The 23,848-nt window shown below is 39.0% G+C and overlaps 1 protein-coding gene across 4 annotated transcripts in view; it reads right to left on the reverse strand.

Annotated features, from left to right (window-relative positions):
* Window positions 1-1,043: 1,043 nt before the first annotated feature.
* Window positions 1,044-23,848, reverse strand: part of LOC106072780 (uncharacterized) — a 152,689-nt gene continuing 129,884 nt past the window's right edge. For all 4 annotated transcript variants that reach the window (XM_056037894.1, XM_056037891.1, XM_056037892.1 and 1 more), the window contains 4 exons: window positions 6,876-6,959; window positions 3,946-4,086; window positions 3,614-3,691; window positions 1,044-3,321 (listed from right to left, as the gene is read on the reverse strand). In XM_056037894.1, the coding sequence (XP_055893869.1) occupies window positions 3,188-3,321; window positions 3,614-3,691; window positions 3,946-4,086; window positions 6,876-6,959 (437 nt within the window). In that variant the 3' untranslated portion in view covers window positions 1,044-3,187. The remainder of the gene's footprint in view (window positions 3,322-3,613; window positions 3,692-3,945; window positions 4,087-6,875; window positions 6,960-23,848) is intronic.

The following is a 23,848-nucleotide window of genomic DNA, read 5'->3' on the forward strand; positions in this document are numbered from 1 at the left end:
TAACCATGTTACATTGCGGACTATGTACAAATGGTGATATGTGGCTCACAACTGGAATACTGGCTCTTATAAATATAAACCTTTTCTTTAACTTCTAGCTGATTAGTTCAACAATATAATAATATCAACTGTAATGATCTGTGGCGTTGTCTGAACAAGGCGCACACTCTAGAAAGCACGCATTCAAACTAGGGCAAACAAAACAGGCACATCACACGTACCAAGTCACATCCTGGGCACATCACACGTACCAAGTCACATCCTGGGCACATCACACGTACCAAGTCACATCCTGTTACGACTTTGTCATGAGAAACTTATTATAGACTTTTTTTTTTTAAGCTGAAGTCTCAATGACCTTTATTTGTTATTGTGGTCAAGTCTTTTTTTTCTTTTTTTGTAAATAACATAAAAAAAATTACTACCGCTGTAATATAATGGTATTATATGTATATAGCTTCCCTCATCAACACTTGTCTTGTTTTTTGTATTACACGAATATTCTAGAACAGCTTAGTCATCAACTCTATCATTGAAGATGAATGTCACTTTAGTGTCTCTTATGAAAGTGGCGTTGCTGATCTCATGCCTATGAATTAGACGTAGAGACATTATAGCGATAAAAGCTTCCTACTTTAGTTGTGCTTAATACATTTTCTATACAATACAATGGGATTGTGCACCTTCTGTAGATGACCTGCAGGGAATGTGAAATGGTCTTTGTACACTACAATAAACCATGTGTGGTTTCAATGGAGGATCAGGGACTCCACTGGATAGCTCCGTTCTATCAGGATTGGGATGCACGTGGAACATTGGTAAAGCCATTGAATTAGGGTCAGAGTTATGCAAATTAAGATAATTAAATAGGCAAATTTAATTATGCGTAAAATCTCTAACTCTTTTTTTAAAGCGCATCTTATTGTTTATATACTTCTCCATATCAACAAATTTATTGATGAAACAGTAGTAAGCCTTTCATTGCAAAAAAATTTAATTACAACGTGAGTAGCCCTTCTATGATAAAATAAAAATGTTGACATTTTCATCAAGCACACTCACGGTAAAGCGAGACAAAGCATCTCCTTGCCGGGTCAGACATACATTAAGTAATCAGCAAGCTATACATTGAATGATACATATTTTGAAGACTAACAAAAGGTTAGGACATTTAGAAAATCATTGTAGCTTCTCGCTTACAAACATCCTTTGAGGCATCTGGCAAACTTAGCCACATCCGACACTTTGTGACATTTGGCATACCTAGTTACATTTTGTTACAGTTGACATACGTAGTCACACGTGACACACTTTCATACATCTGACCAACTTTACATCATCTGACACACCTTCATACAACTGACCTACCTTAATCATCTGACACACCTTCATACAACTGACCTACTTTACATCATCTGACACACTTTCATACAACTGACCTACTTTACATCATCTGACACACTTTCATACAACTGACCTACTTTACATCATCTGACACACCTTCATACAACTGACCAACTTTACATCACCTGACACACTTTCATGCAACTGACCTACTTTACATCATCTGACACACTTTCATACAACTGACCTACTTTACATCATCTGACACACTTTTATACAACTGACCTACTTTACATCATCTGACACACCTTCATACAACTGACCAACTTTACATCACCTGACACACTTTCATGAAACTGACCTACTTTACATCACCTGACACACTTTCATACAACTGACCTACTTTACATCACCAGAACACACTGAGTAATTTTACATAGATGACTTCTCTTGTATATAATCTTGGATCTGTAAAAGTCAGTTTGGGTTCTAATATATTTTGACATTGACAAACATCTAGAAAATTGCGAGCTTACTTTCAGCGTTAAAAATACCGCCAATAATGTTAATAATTATTTACAAACTTACAAATACATTTCCTGATCAGAGTAAGAGAAAAAATATTTGAAAATAAAAACATAAATAGGAAATAAAAAAATATTTTGTTGATTAACGTGGGTGAATCCTTCAATGTTCCAATGTTGATCTCCACATCAAAGCAATGTGCTATGTGCTTAACAATGTCTACATTTTGAACCACTATTGTTGGACACTTTAAAGAGCTACATAATTTCACCTTCCCTCATATTTATATAGGCCTATACGCCTCACCCTCCATCAGTGGTAACGACTATGGTTCATCTCATAGAGCACATTTTCATGTGACAATATATATATAAATAATGACTTCAGAACAACTGTAACATAGTCTGCTGTGATGTAGTGAGTGTCTCTCACACGTAACTTCAACTCATCACTTTACCATCAGGTTTGAAAAAGCGTGAAAACATAATCATGTGCATCCATACTTATTACTATGTAGTGTATTGTACAGATCTAAAAATAAACATTTACTTTTTCTACTCTTATTATAACCAAAGTTTTTCGATTAGAGTATTTGTTATTGTTTTTTTTTTATAAGATTAACGCACTCATTTTGAATTGAAATGAGTGCAACAAAGGCAGAAAAAACACAACTAATATCTTGACAATAAATTAATTTAGAAGGTATTCGCATAATGCAATGATTATAGAATACTCCCATTCCGTGCATTACAGTTGAAACTGTTCCTTGCATTTCTCAAACAGCTTGACGGCAAAGCTTTTAGAGACCTAGAGTTTCTGTATTTAGATTTTGTCTCTTTCCTTGCAGGCGATTCACAAATACATTTTACTCTCTTGAAGATGTCAATGATTCCATTGTCAACAAAAGTGTCAAGAAGTCAGAGACTCTGGTTAGGCAGAGAGAAACTCGTCTCCCGCGTTGACACAATAGAGTTAGAGCCAAAGATGTTTCCATTAGAGGAAATGTTTGTCACGTCCTGAGAGGAGCACATCCACTATCTCTTTTGCTTCTCCGGGAAATTTCAGAGTTGGCATCAACTTGTCTTTACCGAATCAAAGTTCCCGCTTTCTGGTAATGCCGCCTTAAATTTAATTTAAGAGCCTTGTGGACACGAGTGGAGGGGGGGGGGATGATAGGGTTTGTTAGACTTTGCTTGGAGAAGCTTTGTAACGTGCCAGTGGGAGTGTGTGTCTGTGTGGGTGGTGGTGGTGGGGGAGAGTGTGAGGTTTGTGTATGTGTGATTGTAGGTCTATGCTGTCTGGGCAGGAACAGATGTGCCTAAACATCCGAAGGTGCTATCATTTGATGGTAGGGAAATTTCATGGAGTTGCTGGTTGGGGGCGTGTGGTGGGATTTATTTAGAGACTCGAACAGCTCTCGTGTTGTCATCGGTCTGCTGGCTGGGGAGCTATCTGGAAACAAAAAAAAAAGAGAAAAACGTCAACTATATGATCATCATCATCCTAAAATAATTCGTCTACTTTGGAATGTTATTTATAAGTCTAAGATGATGAATAGACCTCTGCTCTGGAAATGTATCATATTTTTGCTTGGCCAGAATACAACGATGAACAAAAATAATTCTTAAAAATCCTTTTTTCACGCACCTCTTTCTAATGATCAAGAGCTACTTTGTCTCCATTGTCTGTATCTATTTAGCGACTATAGAAATATCTAGACTAAAAGATGGAACATTCCAAGTACCTGTTTTACGGTCCAAGTCGATAGTATGAGATGAAGGAATAGACTGAGACTCGCTATCTACATCATGAGCATTCGATTCTGTGACAACAAGACCAAATTTTAAATTTTTAAAAAAATTTTATTAACGTGAAAAAAAAAAGTCTTTAAGTGTAACTGCGCATGTATATACATATATATATATATATATATATATATATATATATATATATATATATATATATATATATATATATATATATATATATATATATTTATATATATATATATATATATAATATTCATTAAATATTAATAAAAACATTTAATATAATGTAGATTTTTTAAAAACTTACCTTGTGTGCCTCTAAGGGGCTCTGGAGTGCACTCTGGTCTTGGCCTGTCAGATTTATCCATCTGTTTAGTGCTGTCGTCTGGCGATCCTGCTTCATCCCTGAGTGCTTTCTTCAGTCTTCTGACTCGTCTTTGGAAAAACTCTGGAAACATAACCAAAAAAAAAAAAAGCTAAATGCAAGACGAATTTTCCTCAAAAAATATGTCACAGAAAGAAGACCTAGATAATCCTGGCTTTTGAATATAAAACTAGTCGAAGTGATGTTGGATACATTGAGTACAGGTCAAGATAGTGTGACCTACAGTGCGTACAGTTCAAGATAATGTAACCTACACTGCGTACAGGTCAAGTTAGTGTGACCCACAGTGTGTACAGGTCAAGATAGTGTGACCTACATTGTGTACAGGTCAAGATAGTGTGACCTACATTGTGTACTGGTCAAGACACTGTGAGCTACATTGTGTACACTGGTCAAGATAGTATGGCCCACATAAATTACTGGTGAAGACAGTGTGGCCCACATAAAGTACTGGTCAAGACCGTGTGGCCCACATAAAGTACTGGTCAAGACAGTGTGGCCCACATAAAGTACTGGTCAAGATAGTGTAGATAGTAGCATACATTAAACACAAATAAGACCAGTTTTCTAATAACTATTCGTATATCAGATAAGCTAGTCTTCTATTTAAATAACTAAAATAACTGTGGAATGAAATGCATATTTTCACGGGGAAAGCTCGCTTAATTTGAATTCATAACTCTATTGAATGATTCATATTCATTTCAATAACACAAATGTGAAGAGACTACTTAACGATTTAAGAGTACAAATTAGGTCATAACATTTTCGTGATTATATTTTCACTATTCCCACACATAACGCAGTCACTAGTTGCAATGTACCATTAGTGATAACGCCTACCAGTTACTTGGTAACATTTATAGTAGCGCCCTCTATTATACCCCTAAAGCTTTCCCCCGCTTGTGAGTACAGCCAAGCAGTCCATACTGGACACAATCGATACTTTCGACTAAAAGCGGATAAAAAAAATGAGGGGTGGGCTTAGCTCCGGGGGCTGGCGAAACCAGTTAGACCACGAGACGATGGAACAATGTGGTTACAGCAAGTAGACTCAAGGGCGGAATCAAGTATGGACGATTGGCTCAATGGGCTTAAAGCTTACTGCATGGGGGTTATTTCCAGTTAGAAATCCATTCTTGGAGGTTCGCTCTGGTTCTAGTGTCTTCACGGTGACCTGAACGAATATGTGGCCAGGAGTATTGGCGCAGGAATGTTTTAGCAGGGACAAGAAATTCATTTCTTTAACTAAAAAAAAGTAAGCGGGAACTGGGTAACCTTTCTGAAGAACTCGGAGCTATGGAGTTTTACTCGCGAATGTAGGTAAAGCAAAAGCCTAATTTGTAAGGTGGTTAATCACTTGTCGGATAGCACCAAAGTAAACGATTGACTACACAATTTAGTATGCGTTTGATTTACTTGCTTCGGACGTTCCCTCAGAATGGAAGATCATTACACCCTAGCCCAAACCTCCTAAAAAGTTACATTTAAGTTTTTTTTTTTTTTTTTGTCTTCAGATTTAATATTGTACAGTTAAAACTTCTAAATAGAATTACACGACTCAGATCAATTTATTTTGTTTTCATTATTATTATTACATGCGTAATCTCACTCGTTGTCAGCGGTGATGTCGAAGTCTGGATGACGCACAGTCCCCACATTTCCCCGTCCACTAAGCCACGTCCCTCTCCTACATACCTTCTCCCCCTCACACACACACACACACACACACACACACACACCAAAAAGCAACAGAAATAAAAATAGAACTCTTCTCACTCCGAAAACAAAAAAGCAAAAGAAAAAAAAAAGGAATAGATCGTTGTTGTTTCATAGCCATCTGTTCATTAGACGCTCACTAACGAATGTTTTGATGGCGATAAGCTTACATATTGAGCGCGGGTGGGGTGGGGGGGTGTGGGCAAGAAACAAAAACGTGGTAACGTAAGTCGGCCACCACACAGGACAACATCATTGGAAGGTTTAATTGCTGAAGAAGGGGGTAGGCTAGTACGTTCCTCATCTGGGCCAGCACAAAGAACAAGGCCCCGCAGGGGTGGTTGGGTGATTTGGGGGGGGGGGGCGCAGATGACTTTTCAAACGATAACTCTCTAGTCTACTGGTATTCTGTGAATTTCCAGCCATGACACAACAACCCCGTTATTAAATTATCTTATCCAGCGGTAATCAACTTTCTTGTGGAGATAGTGATGACAGAAAGAATTGAAACTAGACTTAAAAGCACAGGCCACTACTAAATGGTATAGAGAGACAGACACAGTGCTCTTCTCTTTCTTCGTGTATTGAAGTTTGTCTGCGATATCTACCAGATAGTAATATAGGATAGTTATCTCCCTTTTTCATGATTACATTCTCTTGCTTCTTTAAGTTACTTTGATTTGGTGTCATGAAAAAAAAAAGGAAGAAATGAAGGAGTGATAGAAGCTTTTTTGAAAGCATACATTTAAGTATAATAAAAGATTTGACCTTCATTAAACTAAAGAGACGCTGGTTAAGACTTTATTTTAATCCTGTTACTAAAGTTTAGGAAAACAACTCAATGAAGCGCTGCCTGATCAGGAAATTGCTGCGTTGTTCACCTCAGCTATAGGACTGGTTATAGGACTGGTTATAGGACTGGTTATAGGACTGGTTATCTGAACCCTTTAACATGATAAGAGAGAGTTATTTTTTTGTTCTCTATGTTAAATATGTAGTGTTCTTCTCATCGCCTGCAAGACTTCATTCAGTGCCAGGTTTTAACATGGGTTCAAATCTCTCTTAACATTAATGAGATATTTCTATTATTGCCTCCAACTCTAGACCACTTTAAAACACTGACAGTAGCCTACCTCTCTTCTTTCTCTCCTCTTGCACTTCTCTCTCTAGTTTCATTGACTTGTCTTTTTCTCTCAGCAGTTCTAGACTTAATTGATCTGGAATACAGAAAATAACGAAATCGGTTAAACATTAGAGAAATAATATGAAACGTAGAAGCCCCAATGCCCAATTACTAGTAGTTAAATAAGAAAAAACAACAAGTAATATCTAGTTAAGCTCAAACGTACAAATATCAATAATAAGTCTTTTTCCCTGTGGGTAAAGGAAGAGATCCGAAGAGTGCATTCGGCCACGCAGACCGAGCTGTGACTTACATATTTTGTCACATAAAGAGAAGACAAATTGGTTGTTGGCTGAGAGTTTTCTTTTCGCATTCTGCCCCTGTCTTCTGTAGTAGGTTACTTAACAGTCTCAACTGGATGCCCCAAGTTCTATGTAAGCGTCGTTCAGCTGTCTCTTTCGGAAAATCTTTGGTGTCAGGAGTTTCTCTTAGCGCCAGTAAAGATAAGCTGCCAACAATGCTTTTTTTTTTTAGAGCGTTGTATTTAGTTACATCATTTACACTGCCTTCTAGTGCCAATATTAATTTAGGTATTTGAATTTCTTGATGTATGCAAACACGGCATGAAGCTCTTCATTATTGACTCTTAATAGTTGGGAAAAAGAGGCACTGGATAGATCCTCATAGAGAGCAGACGTAAAGAAGGCTCTTAGGCTGCAGATGGCTTATACACCACAAGTAGAAAGAAGGGTGAAAGTGCAACAGCGCCTGGTGATTACCAGATGCCCAACCTGTGACCGTAGCTGTGTATCAAGGATTGGCTTCCTTAGTTACAAGTTGCAAAGGGGAAGATCGTCTTCCTAGATGTATAATGCCACAGTATTAAGTTGGACCCCCCCCCTTTTTTTGCAAGTAAGATGTAGAATGTACAGAAAGAGAACTGGTTGTTTAAGAAGGGAATTAATTTTTTTTTTTTGGGGGGGGGGGGGGGATGATTAAAGAGAATGAACAAACTATTTCAGTGCTTTGGGGGGGGGGGATGATTAAAGAGAATGAACAAACTATTTCAGTGCTTTGGGGGGGGGGATGATTAAAGAGAATGAACAAACTATTTCAGTGCTTTGGGGGGGGATGATTAAAGAGAATGAACAAACTATTTCAGTGCTTTGGGGTGGGGGGGGGTGATTAAAGAGAATGAACAAACTATTTCAGTGCTTTGGGGGGGGGATGATTAAAGAGAATGAACAAACTATTTCAGTGCTTGGGGGGGGTGATTAAAGAGAATGAACAAACTATTTCAGTGCTTTGGGGGGGGGGGGGGTGATTAAAGAGAATGAACAAACTATTTCAGTGCTTTGGGGTGGGGGGGGGTGATTAAAGAGAATGAACAAACTATTTCAGTGCTTTGGGGGGGGATGATTAAAGAGAATGAACAAACTATTTCAGTGCTTTGGGGGGGGGATGATTAAAGAGAATGAACAAACTATTTCAGTGCTTTGGGGTGGGGGGGGGATGATTAAAGAGAATGAACAAACTATTTCAGTGCTAACGTCATTTTGTTTTTACCTTTGTTCAAAACTAACTTGTTTTCCTAACTTTAACTCTTATACGGCCAGTCGTGGCCAAAAGTTTGAAAACAGAAAACTTCAAAAAATGGCAACAAGTTTGAAAGAAGGTCGCGCTTACAACACCAATGTCGTAGGCTCTGACCATTTTTTTTTTCACTGTCGATCCGATCCAAGTTAAGGTAATCATAAAGAAGGGGGTCGATTTTTTAAAAATCTATTGGACTTATTTTTTCTTACTGAAAGCCAACATCAAAACACTTTTTTTTTCATTGTCCCTAGAACAGTGCTACTAGTACAGTGCTACCCAATAAATAAATCCCTTTTTTGATGTCGTTTATTATCTAAAAAAAAAAAAAAAAGGTGTCAGAGGTTTGAACATGACCCAGTAACAAGTAAATTGTATTGGACTCTGCCCCTATCATTTGTTACCCAATCTCAGCCAGACTATCATCACCAGCCAATGTTCCCCAACCCTAAGCTGAAACAACCTTGTGCCACAACGGGGAGGAGGGGAAGGGTACACACCAACACGATGTGACCCCGTCACCTCTATAGCAAGATGTTGTTGGAAGGGGGGGGGGGCACCGGTTTTCCGTGCACAAACTTTGACGGGTGCCTGGAACATCGTCTGCTGGTTAATTTTCAGAGGCCAGATTTCTCCAACACGTTGCCCGTTTGGATTCCAGACAAATTACATTACAAAAACTTAGCACTGAGTCGAAATGTTTCATGAGGGAAGATGTCTAGGGTTCCATTTAGATTTTTAATAAAAAAAAATGAAAATGAATTTCATTTTTCAGGAACAATTCACCAAAACCGAAAGTGTAACATGAGAAAAGGAATGTTCCCCTTGGCATTTAGACATAATCCACTCTAATGGTATGTTCTTAAATTTGTTGTCTTGCCAATTAAAGTGTAATTTGTTCCTCCCTATCATCAAAGTAACAATTGATACATTTTTCTTATCTAAAGGAATATAGACTTACATTTGGTCTTTACCAATACGAATAATACCTCATAATTAACGTTTCCATCTCTTTACGAGATTTTGGAAAATGTAAACGTTATTTGAATGTGAGCTTTATTTAATAACAGTTCCGTAGGGTTGATTTTGCCGGAAGTGGTAATGGATAAAAGCCCTCTTAAACTACCTATAAAATGTTTGCAGTGGTATGTGTCTCAAATAGCCTCTCACAACCAGTCCATCTTGTGGACGTCACGAGTATCACAGATAGTGACGAAACTGTTTTCACTCTAGAAAGGGGGCACAAACGAGCCTTAACTCTTTCTCTCCGTAATTATTTACCACATTCTGGTGGAATCAACGCTGGTAGCGTCATTTAGGAGAGAAAGAGTTAACTAATAAACTACAAGAACGACAGGGTGTAGTTGTTCAGTTGTTGGTTTGTAGCTTCAAACCGATGTAGGCGTTCATGTTTTAGGTAAAATGAACTTAAATAGACTTTAATTTAAAAAAAACTTGAATAAAGCTTGTAAGTATACATAGATTTAACTTCAAATAAGATATAGTTGTAACACAAATAAAATAATAATTTAAACAAAATCTAATTACAATTACGCGTCTTCTCTATCTCACATCTCTTGAAACGGCTCCATCTTCAACAATCACACTTTTTATTTTCAATTGCATTACGCCAGAAAATCCTAAGCCTACACAACCAAACATCCGCTCCCCTTTCCTCGTGGTTACAGCATAAACACTGCATAACAAGGGGCTCATTAGACTTTGCTGGCTACTACCTACCTAGGAGAAGACAAACTGAATTTAAACCTCTGCTGTCTTCCTTGCAGCTATACCCGAACATGGGAAAAGCTTCGGGAGTCGATTCTGGGGAAAAATCAGAAGCTGGCGACCCCTAAGCAGTTAGCGGTACACAGAGCTACACCCTGGCAGAATCTGCGACGCCGCTGACCCCAAACTGTATTTGCATCTGCTATTTTTTTTAATACATCAGCTGCGTTGAAAAAGGGGAGGCGGGGGGACTGCTGTGTTTCGACCATAGCTAATGCCCAGGATTTCATCTCATTTCTGTCGCGAGTGAAAGTAGCCAAAGGAGACCTAGATTTAACAAATTAATTAACATAATAAGCTACGCTGTGTATATCTTAAATAGTCTAAACAAGTGTGTCTGAAGAAATGTAGATATTAGTCGTTATGAAATACATTGTTGTAACATATCTGTTTCAAAATATGTTCCTTTGGAGCGAATCATTATCAAATGAAAGTATTATAAAGATTTTTTTATGTAGCTATTTGTGTGAACCTTTAATGAACTGGGCGCCCAGCTATCTCCCTGGTCAGTAATGGAGCATTTGACAAAGTCTGAAATATTATTGTTGTCCTCTGTGTCCAAGCCACGGCGGTTAGGCCTTCGATTTACGGCCCCTATCTCCGAGAACAGAACACTGAATTACTTGCCCATTTTCTTCAGATTTATTGCCCAGTCAGTCGTGTGTGAGATGAGAACGAGTGCCTCCCCCCCCTCCCCCTTAAAACCTCGGGTTACCACACCGTTCCCTCCCTCTCACCTAGAAGCATAATTCCAGCACAATGCCGAGCTAGAGAAAAAAAAATAGGGGGGGGGGGCGTTCAGTTATTGGGTCCGGCAAAGTAACAGTGAGTATCAAAGAAAGGAAAAGGGGGGGGGGTAGTTTTTAATAGCAATAATACACTCTGATTCAACATGAGCAGACGTCAGTATCTCTTTTTCCCCCTCTCTCTTCCCGTCATTCTCTCGCTAGTATTTGAAAAACAAAGCCGATTTATTACATAATTAGCAACCAGGGACCGCAACTCTCTCAGAACGTATGACAACCCCCATCACAGTTATGGATAATAATTTTCTTTTTCTTTCATATGTAACCATTAAGTCTCGGATTTACTGCTATAAGGGAGAAGGGGTGGGTAGAAATGGGAGGGAAGGGAATGGGGGAGGAATAAAAGAATTAAGATCTCCTTTTAAATTCTCAAATTTTAAACGTGCGGAAAAATAATGGACTTCCGCCATTTTTCGTTTCGTTTTTTCCTTTTTATCCGCGGGAAGGGAAACTTTTTGTTTTATGAATGGATAAAATTTGCATTGAGATTTTCCATTAATGACTTGCTTCAATCAGAAATTTGAAAGAAATTGAATATTTTCAACTTTGAAATAAGAAATCGCTTTTTAGTCTTTCTGGTCTGATAATGCCATCTTTGAAACTTACATCCGGCTGGATTGTTTTTTAAAATCCAGTTTCGGCTTATATCCTTTTTTTTTTGTTTTTTTTTTAAGAAATATTTTATTTTAAAATTATAATCAATTTTTTAAAACTATTTTAAATGAAAAGGTTTTCAGCGTGAAAAAGACTAACTACATTTCGATAACAGCAGCAGATCAATACCCTTAAAATTTCAAAGAGTAGCTCTCAAAGGTCATGTGTGTGTGTGTATGTCTGCAAGATTGGAAAAGAGAAACTTTTTAACTTCATGAGTCGAGATTGAATAGAGAAGGCGCGCAAGGGGAGGGTACCATAATAAAATTCCAATACCATTGTACATTACTATCAGTAACGAGAGGAGTGATTACCCTTAAAATAATGAGCATTGAATGAATGAATAATTCGACAAAATATTATCATTAAAATATAGATGCATTTTCTTCCACCGCTCCCTCCCCTGTGCATCACGTAACACAGTCCGATTAATATTAATGTTTTAAATCAAAATTAACCAATAATATTTGTCCTCATCACTAGAGTAAAAAGTGATTACAATAAATCTTGCTGGAACGTGAGAGGGCTGTAGATAGAAGGACGGCTTGTCATTTAACATGGACGCATCAATAGTCATCACTTTTAAATAGTAGGCAAATGTCATTCAAAAAAAGAACAGTGGAAATAACACAGGGATTGTGGATGACATCATTGACGCTAATCAAATGTCAAAATTGTGCGTAATGCCAGAGTTCTTCGTGTTGTTTAGTATCTTCAACGCATACAAGTTTTTTAAAACATTTTTAGATGATGAAAGAAATTTTAAAGCGGGTAAATTGTAATACTATAAATTTCTCTCTCTCTCTCTCTCTATCTATCTATCTATCTGTCTATATATATCTATATCTTTTTAAATCTATCTATATCTATCTATATCTATCTATTTATATTCTATCTAAATGTATCTATAAATATATATCTATATATCTATATCTATCAATCAACCTATCTATCTATCTATATCTATCTATCTATCTATCTATCTATCTATCTATCTATCTATCTATATATATATATATATATATATATATATATATATTGTGACTGTGGACATCAGTTTATGAGGATATCATGTGACCAACACAATAACCAAACTTAAACTTAAAGACTTTTCACAACTACATAGGACACTAAAATATTAATTCCCGTGTCAGAGGTAACAATTCTCTATAGTAAAAACAAAAACAAAAATATTCAAATTTTCGAAAACCATGAAATCAAAAAAATAGAAAAAAAAAATTAAATTGAGAGTAGAGACTTTGATACTACATACTGTAAACATTGAGAAGGGAAAAGAGAGATAGACGGCGCATGAAAAACAACACAGCTAATGAAATGGTATCACTGCACAGACCCTCGCAAACCCTATTCGATAATATAGAGTAACAAGTAGAATTTTAAAAAAATGAGCATTAAGATAGAGTAAATCACTCGTGAGTAAATGTTGAGAGAAGCCAAATGAGTGAGAGGAGAGAACGAATGAGGGCTAATGAGGAGAGAGCAAGAAGAAATAAAGAAAGAGGTTGGGAATGAGTAAAGTCGAGCCTCTAGTCACCCATCCATACATCTATGGAGGGCGCTGCAGATGATGGAGCTGTTCTCCCCGCTCAACAATGAACAGCCGGAAATGACCGCCCTCTCTATGGGCGCCATGCTCAGAGTGACAGGCTCGGACTCTTCAAGAGACGCAAAGGAAATGAAAAAGAAAAATTATAGGAAAAAAAAAGTTTGCGAAGAATTCGCAGAAAATATTAGTCATACAATACAATACAATACAATACAATACAATACAATACAGTACAATACAATACAATACAATACAGTACAATACAATACAATACAATACAATACAATACAATACAATACAATACAATACAATACAATACAATACAAAATACAATACAATACAATACAATACAATACAATACAATACAATACATACAAAATACGATACAATACAATACAATACAATACAAAATACAATACAATACAATACAATACAATATGGAATGAAACTATATTTAGTTATTTTGTTTTAAAGAACTTCTTTTGCTTATTTTTGTTTCATTGATAGCCAATCACAAGTTATGTTCTCTCTGAGCTATAAGAAAATTTAGTTGGTGGTTTTGAAATGCTAAAAGGAATTTAGCTTATAAATGAGATAATGGGCAAATAATTTGAAAAAAATTTATATATTTCATAGCCTTAATGTGATGACGTCTTGAAGGGCCCTGCTTCCATTATGTACGGATATCTTATCTTTTAGCTTTCATTATAGAATGAAGAGCATCCGAGTAGAAGTCCAATTTTCATAGAATGAAGAACATCCGAGTAGAAGTCCAATTTTCATAGACTATAGAAATCTAGGCATTATTTTATTTGAGTCGGTTGTCCTAAGACACTTACTGACTTTAAAAAAAAACAAAGAAAAAACAAACAATCATTTGTAAGTATACAAACTTATCATTTAATCAATTTCTCATTAAAATAAATGTATAAATCAACTGTATTTAAACTTTCTACAAAGACTAATTGCCGTGTCTGGGAGAACTAGGAATGAAATCAATTGTTCGCTCGTCATTTTGAAGGGCAGTCGATCTCCTGTTGCGGCTCGATCTACTTCCGGTAAGCTAACAGCAAATTGACATCTGAATCGATGCGAGTCATTGGGGCCGTCTTGGAAAACAAAAATACATCACTTGAACTTCTTGGACAGCAATAACTCCTTCAAGACGTGAGCAGCAATAGGGCGAATTATTTCTACATTACTCGCGTGTAGAATGAAAAATAAAAAAAAAAAGAGAACGAAGTAGGGTCTAGATGCCAAGGAATGAGTGTCAGGGGCGTCGAGAGAATGGTTGGGTCACCTGTAGAGGATATAACATTCAAGAAGACCGCCAGAAATACAGAACAGGAAAGGAGGAGGGGGTGGGCGAGGCGGGCAGAGCGCAAGAAGGAGGGGTCCAGGGTTCTGTTATTGACTTGTTCATTGCTATTTGATTGATTGGACAGTTTGACTGCAGTCAAGAAAACAGACAAAAGGTGAACTCACGACGCTCTGACTGCAGACATTTTATGGAACTCGGCACTCTATCATAGATGAAAATGTTTTGTTTTTTTTAAAAGAGCAGACATAATGGCAGTGAATATTAAACGTCTACGAGAGAGAGAGAAAGAGAGAGGGGGGGGAGTAAGGGACAGGGGAAGAGAGAGAGAGAGAAAGGGAGAGGGGGGGAGAGAGTAAGGGAGAGGGGGAGAGAGAGAGAAAGGGAGAGGGGGAGAGAGAGAAAGGGAGAGAGGGAGAGAGAGAGAGAGAGAGAAAGGGAGAGGGGGGAGAGTAAGGGACAGGGGAAGAGAGAGAGAGAGAGAAAGGGAGAGGGGGGAGATAGAAAGGGAGAAGGGAGAGAGAGAGAAAGGGAGAGGGGGAGAGAGAGAGAAAGGGAGAGGGAGAGAGAGAGAAAGGGAGAGGGAGAGAGAGAGAGAAAGGGAGAGGGGAGAGAGAGAAAGGGAGAGGAGGAGAGAGAGAAAGGGAGAGGGAGAGAGAGAGAGAGAGAAAGGGAGAGGGGGGGAGAGAGTAAGGGACAGGGAGAGAGAGAGAGAGAGAGAGAAAGGGAGAGAGGGAGAGAGTAAGGGACAGGGGAGAGAGAGAGTAAGGGACAGTGGGAGAGAGAGAGAGAGAAAGGGAGAGGGGGAAGAGAGTAAGGGACAGGGGGAGAGAGAGAAAGGGAGAGGGGAAGAGAGAGAGAGAAAGGGAGAGGGGGAGAGAGAGAGAGAAAGGGAGAGGGGGAGAGAGAGAGAGAAAGGGACAGGGGGAGAGAGAGAGAAAGGGACAGGGGGAGAGAGAGAGAGAGAAAGGGAGAGGGGGGAGAGAGAGAGAGAGAAAGGGAGAGGGGGAGATAGAGAGAAAGGGAGAGGGGGAGAGAGAGAGAAAGGGAGAGGGGAGAGACAGAGAGAGAAAGGGAGAGGGGGGAAAGAGTGAGAAAGGGAGAGGGGAGAGAGAGAAAGGGAGAGGGGGAGAGAAAGGGAGAGGGAGAGGGGGAGAGAGAGAGAAAGGGAGAGGTGGGGAGAGAGAAAGGGAGAGGGGAGAGAGAGAGAAAGGGAGAGGGGGAGAGAGAGAAAGGGAGAGTGGGAGAGAGAGAAGTGGAGAGGGGAGAGAGAGAAAGGGAGAGGGGTGATAGAGAGAGAGAAAGGGTGAGGGGAGAGAGAGAGAGAAAGGGAGAGGGGGGAAAGAGAGAGAGAAAGGGAGAGGGGGAGAGAGACAGTAAGGGACAGGGGGAGAGAAAGGGAGAGGGGTAGAGAGAGAGAAAGGGAGACGGGGAGAGAGAGAGAGAAAGGAGGACGGGGGGAAAAAGAGAGAAAAATGTAGCTTGGAATCAAACCATGAGACTCTTGTAAAACCTTTGAATTGGAGTTCAAACAAATGGGGAATATTGTAAATGCACACAAACCGAAGGAGAGCCCAAAAACGTGTTTATGACATCATACAGTTTACAGCAGGGAGTCCTAACTAATTAAAAATTAATTTTTAAAAAATATTACGTACACTGCTAAAGTAGGTTACGCTCGAGATGTCCAGCAAAACTTCGGTTCGGGACCTTGACCAGATGTTGTGTAGCCAAAATGATATTTTAAGTTATATTAAATAAATGACCCATGGATTAGACGTTTATAGAAAAGGTTTTATAACAGACAATAAAGAAAAGTGGCCGATATAAGAGGTCATTGAGGTTTTTAATATATTTCTGGTTTATTGCTGACTGCTATTCATTACAAATACTCCCGTCAAGTAAACATATCGTAGGATTACTTTTGCATTTTACCGAAGTGACGTCTTCACCGTACACAATGTCATGGTTGGAGTTTTATTTTTATTCTCTTGGGTTGAGTTTGAATGCGGACGTGTCTGTGTTAAAAATAAAACATTGTCAAGATCAAAATTAATATTTGGAGACAAAGTTTAAAAAAAAATAGAGTTTTCTGAATCGTTTTCACGAACCGTGTCCGCCCATCCATGAATTTGCAAGCTGAATGGAGGAGTTGTAAAAAAAAATGCAATTCAAATAATATTACAAGAAATATTCCCCCAGTCCACAAGACAATAAGACTGTTCTCTAAGCCTGATAAAGGTTAAGACTGTGAAGACAGCACATAGTACAACAGCCACTAAGGGAGCACTAAGAGGCGCGTGAGGACACAAAAGAAATAAACTGACAAGGAAAAAAAAAGTCAGGCATGATGAAAGAGAGAGAGAGAGAGATAGGAAAATGGGGGGAGGGGTAGATAATGATATAAAGAAAGAGTGTAATAAAACACGAGAAAAAGAAATAGGAAATAACCCAGAAAGATATGTCAATTAAAATGATCTTTTCTAGTTAGTCTCCAAAGAAATAGAATTTTCCCTTTCATTTCGCTTTACGTCCAAAATGTAGGCATCACAGAGGTGAAGATACTGACATGGTGCTTCATCTCTGGATCATGCTGGGATGAAAGCGTGGACTTGCAATAGAAATATCAACAAAAACAAATCTACCCGAGTTTTTGTTGACCTCCCTCCTAACACTGGCCTCTCTCTCTCTCTCTCTCTCTCTCTCTCTCTCTTCTTCTTCTTCTTCTTCTTCTTCTTCGTTCATTTCCTTAGAGTGCAACGAGGGTGAGAAGATATCTCTAGCACCAGTCGAAGGCTGAAATTGTAATCTATGTCGGTACCTAGAGATAGAGAGATGGACAGACCAGAGAGAGAGAGAGAGAGAGAGACACTAGGTAATGAAGTAACAAGTTTAAATAACGAGAGAGAAAATGGGCAGAGAGAAAGAGAGATAAAGGTAAATTGAAAGAGAGACGACAAAGTCAAGATAGATAGACAAACGATGATAGACACTGGAGCGAGAGAGAGAGAGAAAGAGAGAGAGAGGGAGATAGAGAGATAAATGGACAAATAGAGAGTGAGAGTTTAAGAAAGAGAGAGAGAGAGAGTGGAAGATAGAGAAAGAGAGAAAAAGAGAGAGAAGGCGAGAGAGAGAGAAAAAGAGAGTGAAGGCGAGATATAGAGAAAGAGAGAGAGGGAGATAGGGAGATAGATGGGGAGATGTAGAGAGAGGGAGATAGAGAAAAAAAACACAGAGAGGGGAAGATAGAGAGAGAGAAAGAGAGTGAAGGCGAGATAGAGAGAAAGAGAGAGAAGGAGATAGAGAGAGAGAGAGAAAAAAAAAGAAAGAGAGAGGGGTGGAAAGAGAGTTAGATGGAGAGATAGAGAAAGGGAGATAGAGAGAGAGAGAAAGAGAAAGAAAGAGAAAGAGAGAGGAAGATAGAGAGAAAGAAAGAGAGAGAGAAGGCGAGATAGAGAAAAAGAGAGAGAGAGGGAGAAGTAGAGAGAGAAAGAGAGAAAAAGAGAAAGAAAGATAGAGAAAGAGAAAGAGAGAGTGAGATAGAGAAATAGATGGAGAGATAGAGAGAGAAGGAGAGAAAGAGATAGAGAGGAAGAGAGAGAGAGAGAGTAAAAGAGAGAGGAGGCGAGAGAGAGAGAAAGAGAGAGAGAGAAGGTGAGATATAGGGAAAGAGAAAGAGAAAGAAAGAGAAAGAGAGAGGAAGAGAGAGAGAGAGAGAAAGAGAGAGAGAGAAGGCGAGATAGAGGGGGGAAAGAGAGATAAAGTGTGAGATAGAGAGAGGGAGATAGAGAAAGAAAGAGAGAGATGGAAGAGAGAGAGAGAAAGAGAGAAAAAGAGAAAGAAAGATAGAGAAAGAGAAAGAGAGAGTGAGATAGAGAAATAGATGGAGAGATAGAGAGAGAAGGAGAGAAAGAGAGAGAGAGAGAGAAAAAAAAAAGAAAGAGAGAGGGGTGGAAAGAGAGTTAGATGAAGAAATAGAGAAAGGGAGATAGAGAAAGAGAGAAAGAGAAAGAAAGAGAAAGAGAGAGGAAGATAGAGAGAAAGAAAGAGAGAGAGAAGGCGAGATAGAGAAAAAGAGAGAGAGAGGAAGAAGTAGAGAGAGAAAGAGAGAAAAAGAGAAAGAAAGATAGAGAAAGAGAAAGAGAGAGTGAGATAGAGAAATAGATGGAGAGATAGAGAGAGAAGGAGAGAAAGAGATAGAGAGGGAGATAGAGAGATAAATGGACAAATAGAGAGTGAGAGTTTAAGAAAGAGAGAGAGAGAGAGTGGAAGATAGAGAGAGAGAGAAAGAGAGAGAGAAGGCGAGAGAGAGAGAAAAAGAGAGTGAAGGCGAGATATAGAGAAAGAGAGAGAGGGAGATAGGGAGATAGATGGGGAGATGTAGAGAGAGGGAGATAGAGAAAAAAAACACAGAGAGGGGAAGATAGAGAGAGAGAAAGAGAGTGAAGGCGAGATAGAGAGAAAGAGAGAGAAGGAGATAGAGAGAGAGAGAGAAAAAAAAGAAAGAGAGAGGGGTGGAAAGAGAGTTAGATGGAGAGATAGAGAAAGGGAGATAGAGAGAGAGAGAAAGAGAAAGAAAGAGAAAGAGAGAGGAAGATAGAGAGAAAGAAAGAGAGAGAGAAGGCGAGATAGAGAAAAAGAGAGAGAGAGGGAGAAGTAGAGAGAGAAAGAGAGAAAAAGAGAAAGAAAGATAGAGAAAGAGAAAGAGAGAGTGAGATAGAGAAATAGATGGAGAGATAGAGAGAGAAGGAGAGAAAGAGATAGAGAGGAAGAGAGAGAGAGAGAGTAAGAGAGAGAGGAGGCGAGAGAGAGAGAAAGAGAGAGAGAGAAGGTGAGATATAGGGAAAGAGAAAGAGAAAGAAAGAGAAAGAGAGAGGAAGAGAGAGAGAGAGAGAGAAAGAGAGAGAGAAGGCGAGATAGAGGGGGGAAAGAGAGATAAAGTGTGAGATAGAGAGAGGGAGATAGAGAAAGAAAGAGAGAGATGGAAGAGAGAGAGAGAGAAAGAGAGAAAAAGAGAAAGAAAGATAGAGAAAGAGAAAGAGAGAGTGAGATAGAGAAATAGATGGAGAGATAGAGAGAGAAGGAGAGAAAGAGAGAGAGAGAGAGAAAAAAAAAGAAAGAGAGAGGGGTGGAAAGAGAGTTAGATGAAGAAATAGAGAAAGGGAGATAGAGAAAGAGAGAAAGAGAAAGAAAGAGAAAGAGAGAGGAAGATAGAGAGAAAGAAAGAGAGAGAGAAGGCGAGATAGAGAAAAAGAGAGAGAGAGGAAGAAGTAGAGAGAGAAAGAGAGAAAAAGAGAAAGAAAGATAGAGAAAGAGAAAGAGAGAGTGAGATAGAGAAATAGATGGAGAGATAGAGAGAGAAGGAGAGAAAGAGATAGAGAGGGAGATAGAGAGATAAATGGACAAATAGAGAGTGAGAGTTTAAGAAAGAGAGAGAGAGAGAGTGGAAGATAGAGAGAGAGAGAAAGAGAGAGAGAAGGCGAGAGAGAGAGAAAAAGAGAGTGAAGGCGAGATATAGAGAAAGAGAGAGAGGGAGATAGGGAGATAGATGGGGGAGATGTAGAGAGAGGGAGATAGAGAAAAAAAACACAGAGAGGGGAAGATAGAGAGAGAGAAAGAGAGTGAAGGCGAGATAGAGAGAAAGAGAGAGAAGGAGATAGAGAGAGAGAGAGAAAAAAAAAGAAAGAGAGAGGGGTGGAAAGAGAGTTAGATGGAGAGATAGAGAAAGGGAGATAGAGAGAGAGAGAAAGAGAAAGAAAGAGAAAGAGAGAGGAAGATAGAGAGAAAGAAAGAGAGAGAGAAGGCGAGATAGAGAAAAAGAGAGAGAGAGGGAGAAGTAGAGAGAGAAAGAGAGAAAAAGAGAAAGAAAGATAGAGAAAGAGAAAGAGAGAGTGAGATAGAGAAATAGATGGAGAGATAGAGAGAGAAGGAGAGAAAGAGATAGAGAGGAAGAGAGAGAGAGAGAGTAAGAGAGAGAGGAGGCGAGAGAGAGAGAAAGAGAGAGAGAGAAGGTGAGATATAGGGAAAGAGAAAGAGAAAGAAAGAGAAAGAGAGAGGAAGAGAGAGAGAGAGAGAAAGAGAGAGAGAAGGCGAGATAGAGGGGGGAAAGAGAGATAAAGTGTGAGATAGAGAGAGGGAGATAGAGAAAGAAAGAGAGAGATGGAAGAGAGAGAGAGAGAAAGAGAGAAAAAGAGAAAGAAAGATAGAGAAAGAGAAAGAGAGAGTGAGATAGAGAAATAGATGGAGAGATAGAGAGAGAAGGAGAGAAAGAGAGAGAGAGAGAGAAAAAAAAAAGAAAGAGAGAGGGGTGGAAAGAGAGTTAGATGAAGAAATAGAGAAAGGGAGATAGAGAGAGAGAGAAAGAGAAAGAAAGAGAAAGAGAGAGGAAGATAGAGAGAAAGAAAGAGAGAGAGAAGGCGAGATAGAGAAAAAGAGAGAGAGAGGAAGAAGTAGAGAGAGAAAGAGAGAAAAAGAGAAAGAAAGATAGAGAAAGAGAAAGAGAGAGTGAGATAGAGAAATAGATGGAGAGATAGAGAGAGAAGGAGAGAAAGAGATAGAGAGGAAGAGAGAGAGAGAGAGAGTAAGAGAGAGAGGAGGCGAGAGAGAGAGAAAGAGAGAGAGAGAAGGTGAGATATAGGGAAAGAGAAAGAGAAAGAAAGAGAAAGAGAGAGGAAGAGAGAGAGAAAGAGAAAAAGAGAGAGAGAGGGAGAAGTAGAGAGAGAGAAAAAAAGATAGAGGGGGGAAAGAGAGATAAAGTGTGAGATAGAGATAGGGAGATAGAGAAAGAAAGAGAGAGAGAGGAAGAGAGAGAGAGAAAGAGAGAAAAAGAGAAAGAAAGATAGAGAAAGAGAAAGAGAGAGTGAGATAGAGAGATAGATGGAGAGATAGAAAGAGAAGAAGATAAAGAGAGAAAGAAAGAGAGAGAGAGAGAGAGGAAGAGAGAGAGAGAGAAAGAGAGAGAGAAGGTGAGAGAGAGAAAAAAAGAGAGTGAAGGCGAGATATAGAGAAAGAGAGAGAGGGAGATAGGGAGATAGATGGGGAGATGTAGAGAGACGGAGATAGAGAAAAAAACACAGAGAGGGGAAGATAGAGAGAGAGAGAAAGAGAGTGAAGGCGAGATAGAGAGAAAGAGAGAGAGGGAGATAGAGAGAGAGAGAGAAAAAAAAGAAAGAGAGAGGGGTGGAAAGAGAGTTAGATGGAGAGATAGAGAAAGGGAGATAGAGAGAGAAAGAGAAAGAAAGACAAAGAAAGAGAAAGAGAGAGGAAGATAGAGAGAAAGAAAGAGAGAGAGAGAAGGCGAGATAGAGAAAAAGAGAGAGAGAGGGAGAAGTAGATAGAGAGAAAAAAAGATAGAGGGGGGAAAGAGAGATAAAGTGTGAGAGATAGGGAGATAGAGAAAGAAAGAGAAAGAGAGAGGAAGAGAGAGAGAAAGAGAAAAAGAGAGAGAGAGGGAGAAGTAGAGAGAGAGAAAAAAAGATAGAGGGGGGAAAGAGAGATAAAGTGTGAGATAGAGATAGGGAGATAGAGAAAGAAAGAGAGAGAGAGAGGAAGAGAGAGAAAGAAAGAGAGAAAAAGAGAAAGAAAGATAGAGAAAGAGAAAGAGAGAGTGAGATAGAGAAATAGATGGAGAGATAGAGAGAGAAGGAGAGAAAGAGATAGAGAGGAAGAGAGAGAGAGAGAGTAAGAGAGAGAGGAGGCGAGAGAGAGAAAGAGAGAGAGAGAAGGTGAGATATAGGGAAAGAGAAAGAGAAAGAAAGAGAAAGAGAGAGGAAGAGAGAGAGAGAGAGAAAGAGAGAGAGAAGGCGAGATAGAGGGGGGAAAGAGAGATAAAGTGTGAGATAGAGAGAGGGAGATAGAGAAAGAAAGAGAGAGATGGAAGAGAGAGAGAGAAAGAGAGAAAAAGAGAAAGAAAGATAGAGAAAGAGAAAGAGAGAGTGAGATAGAGAAATAGATGGAGAGATAGAGAGAGAAGGAGAGAAAGAGAGAGAGAGAGAGAAAAAAAAAAGAAAGAGAGAGGGGTGGAAAGAGAGTTAGATGAAGAAATAGAGAAAGGGAGATAGAGAGAGAGAGAAAGAGAAAGAAAGAGAAAGAGAGAGGAAGATAGAGAGAAAGAAAGAGAGAGAGAAGGCGAGATAGAGAAAAAGAGAGAGAGAGGAAGAAGTAGAGAGAGAAAGAGAGAAAAAGAGAAAGAAAGATAGAGAAAGAGAAAGAGAGAGTGAGATAGAGAAATAGATGGAGAGATAGAGAGAGAAGGAGAGAAAGAGATAGAGAGGAAGAGAGAGAGAGAGAGTAAGAGAGAGAGGAGGCGAGAGAGAGAGAAAGAGAGAGAGAGAAGGTGAGATATAGGGAAAGAGAAAGAGAAAGAAAGAGAAAGAGAGAGGAAGAGAGAGAGAAAGAGAAAAAGAGAGAGAGAGGGAGAAGTAGAGAGAGAGAAAAAAAGATAGAGGGGGGAAAGAGAGATAAAGTGTGAGATAGAGATAGGGAGATAGAGAAAGAAAGAGAGAGAGAGGAAGAGAGAGAGAGAAAGAGAGAAAAAGAGAAAGAAAGATAGAGAAAGAGAAAGAGAGAGTGAGATAGAGAGATAGATGGAGAGATAGAAAGAGAAGAAGATAAAGAGAGAAAGAAAGAGAGAGAGAGAGAGAGGAAGAGAGAGAGAGAGAAAGAGAGAGAGAAGGTGAGAGAGAGAAAAAAGAGAGTGAAGGCGAGATATAGAGAAAGAGAGAGAGGGAGATAGGGAGATAGATGGGGAGATGTAGAGAGACGGAGATAGAGAAAAAAACACAGAGAGGGGAAGATAGAGAGAGAGAAAGAGAGTGAAGGCGAGATAGAGAGAAAGAGAGAGAGGGAGATAGAGAGAGAGAGAGAAAAAAAAGAAAGAGAGAGGGGTGGAAAGAGAGTTAGATGGAGAGATAGAGAAAGGGAGATAGAGAGAGAAAGAGAAAGAAAGACAAAGAAAGAGAAAGAGAGAGGAAGATAGAGAGAAAGAAAGAGAGAGAGAGAAGGCGAGATAGAGAAAAAGAGAGAGAGAGGGAGAAGTAGATAGAGAGAAAAAAAGATAGAGGGGGGAAAGAGAGATAAAGTGTGAGATAGAGATAGGGAGATAGAGAAAGAAAGAGAAAGAGAGAGGAAGAGAGAGAGAAAGAGAAAAAGAGAGAGAGAGGGAGAAGTAGAGAGAGAGAAAAAAAGATAGAGGGGGGAAAGAGAGATAAAGTGTGAGATAGAGATAGGGAGATAGAGAAAGAAAGAGAGAGAGAGAG

This window comes from Biomphalaria glabrata, chromosome 8 (assembly GCF_947242115.1).
Source record: "Biomphalaria glabrata chromosome 8, xgBioGlab47.1, whole genome shotgun sequence".
NCBI lineage: Eukaryota > Metazoa > Mollusca > Gastropoda > Planorbidae > Biomphalaria > Biomphalaria glabrata.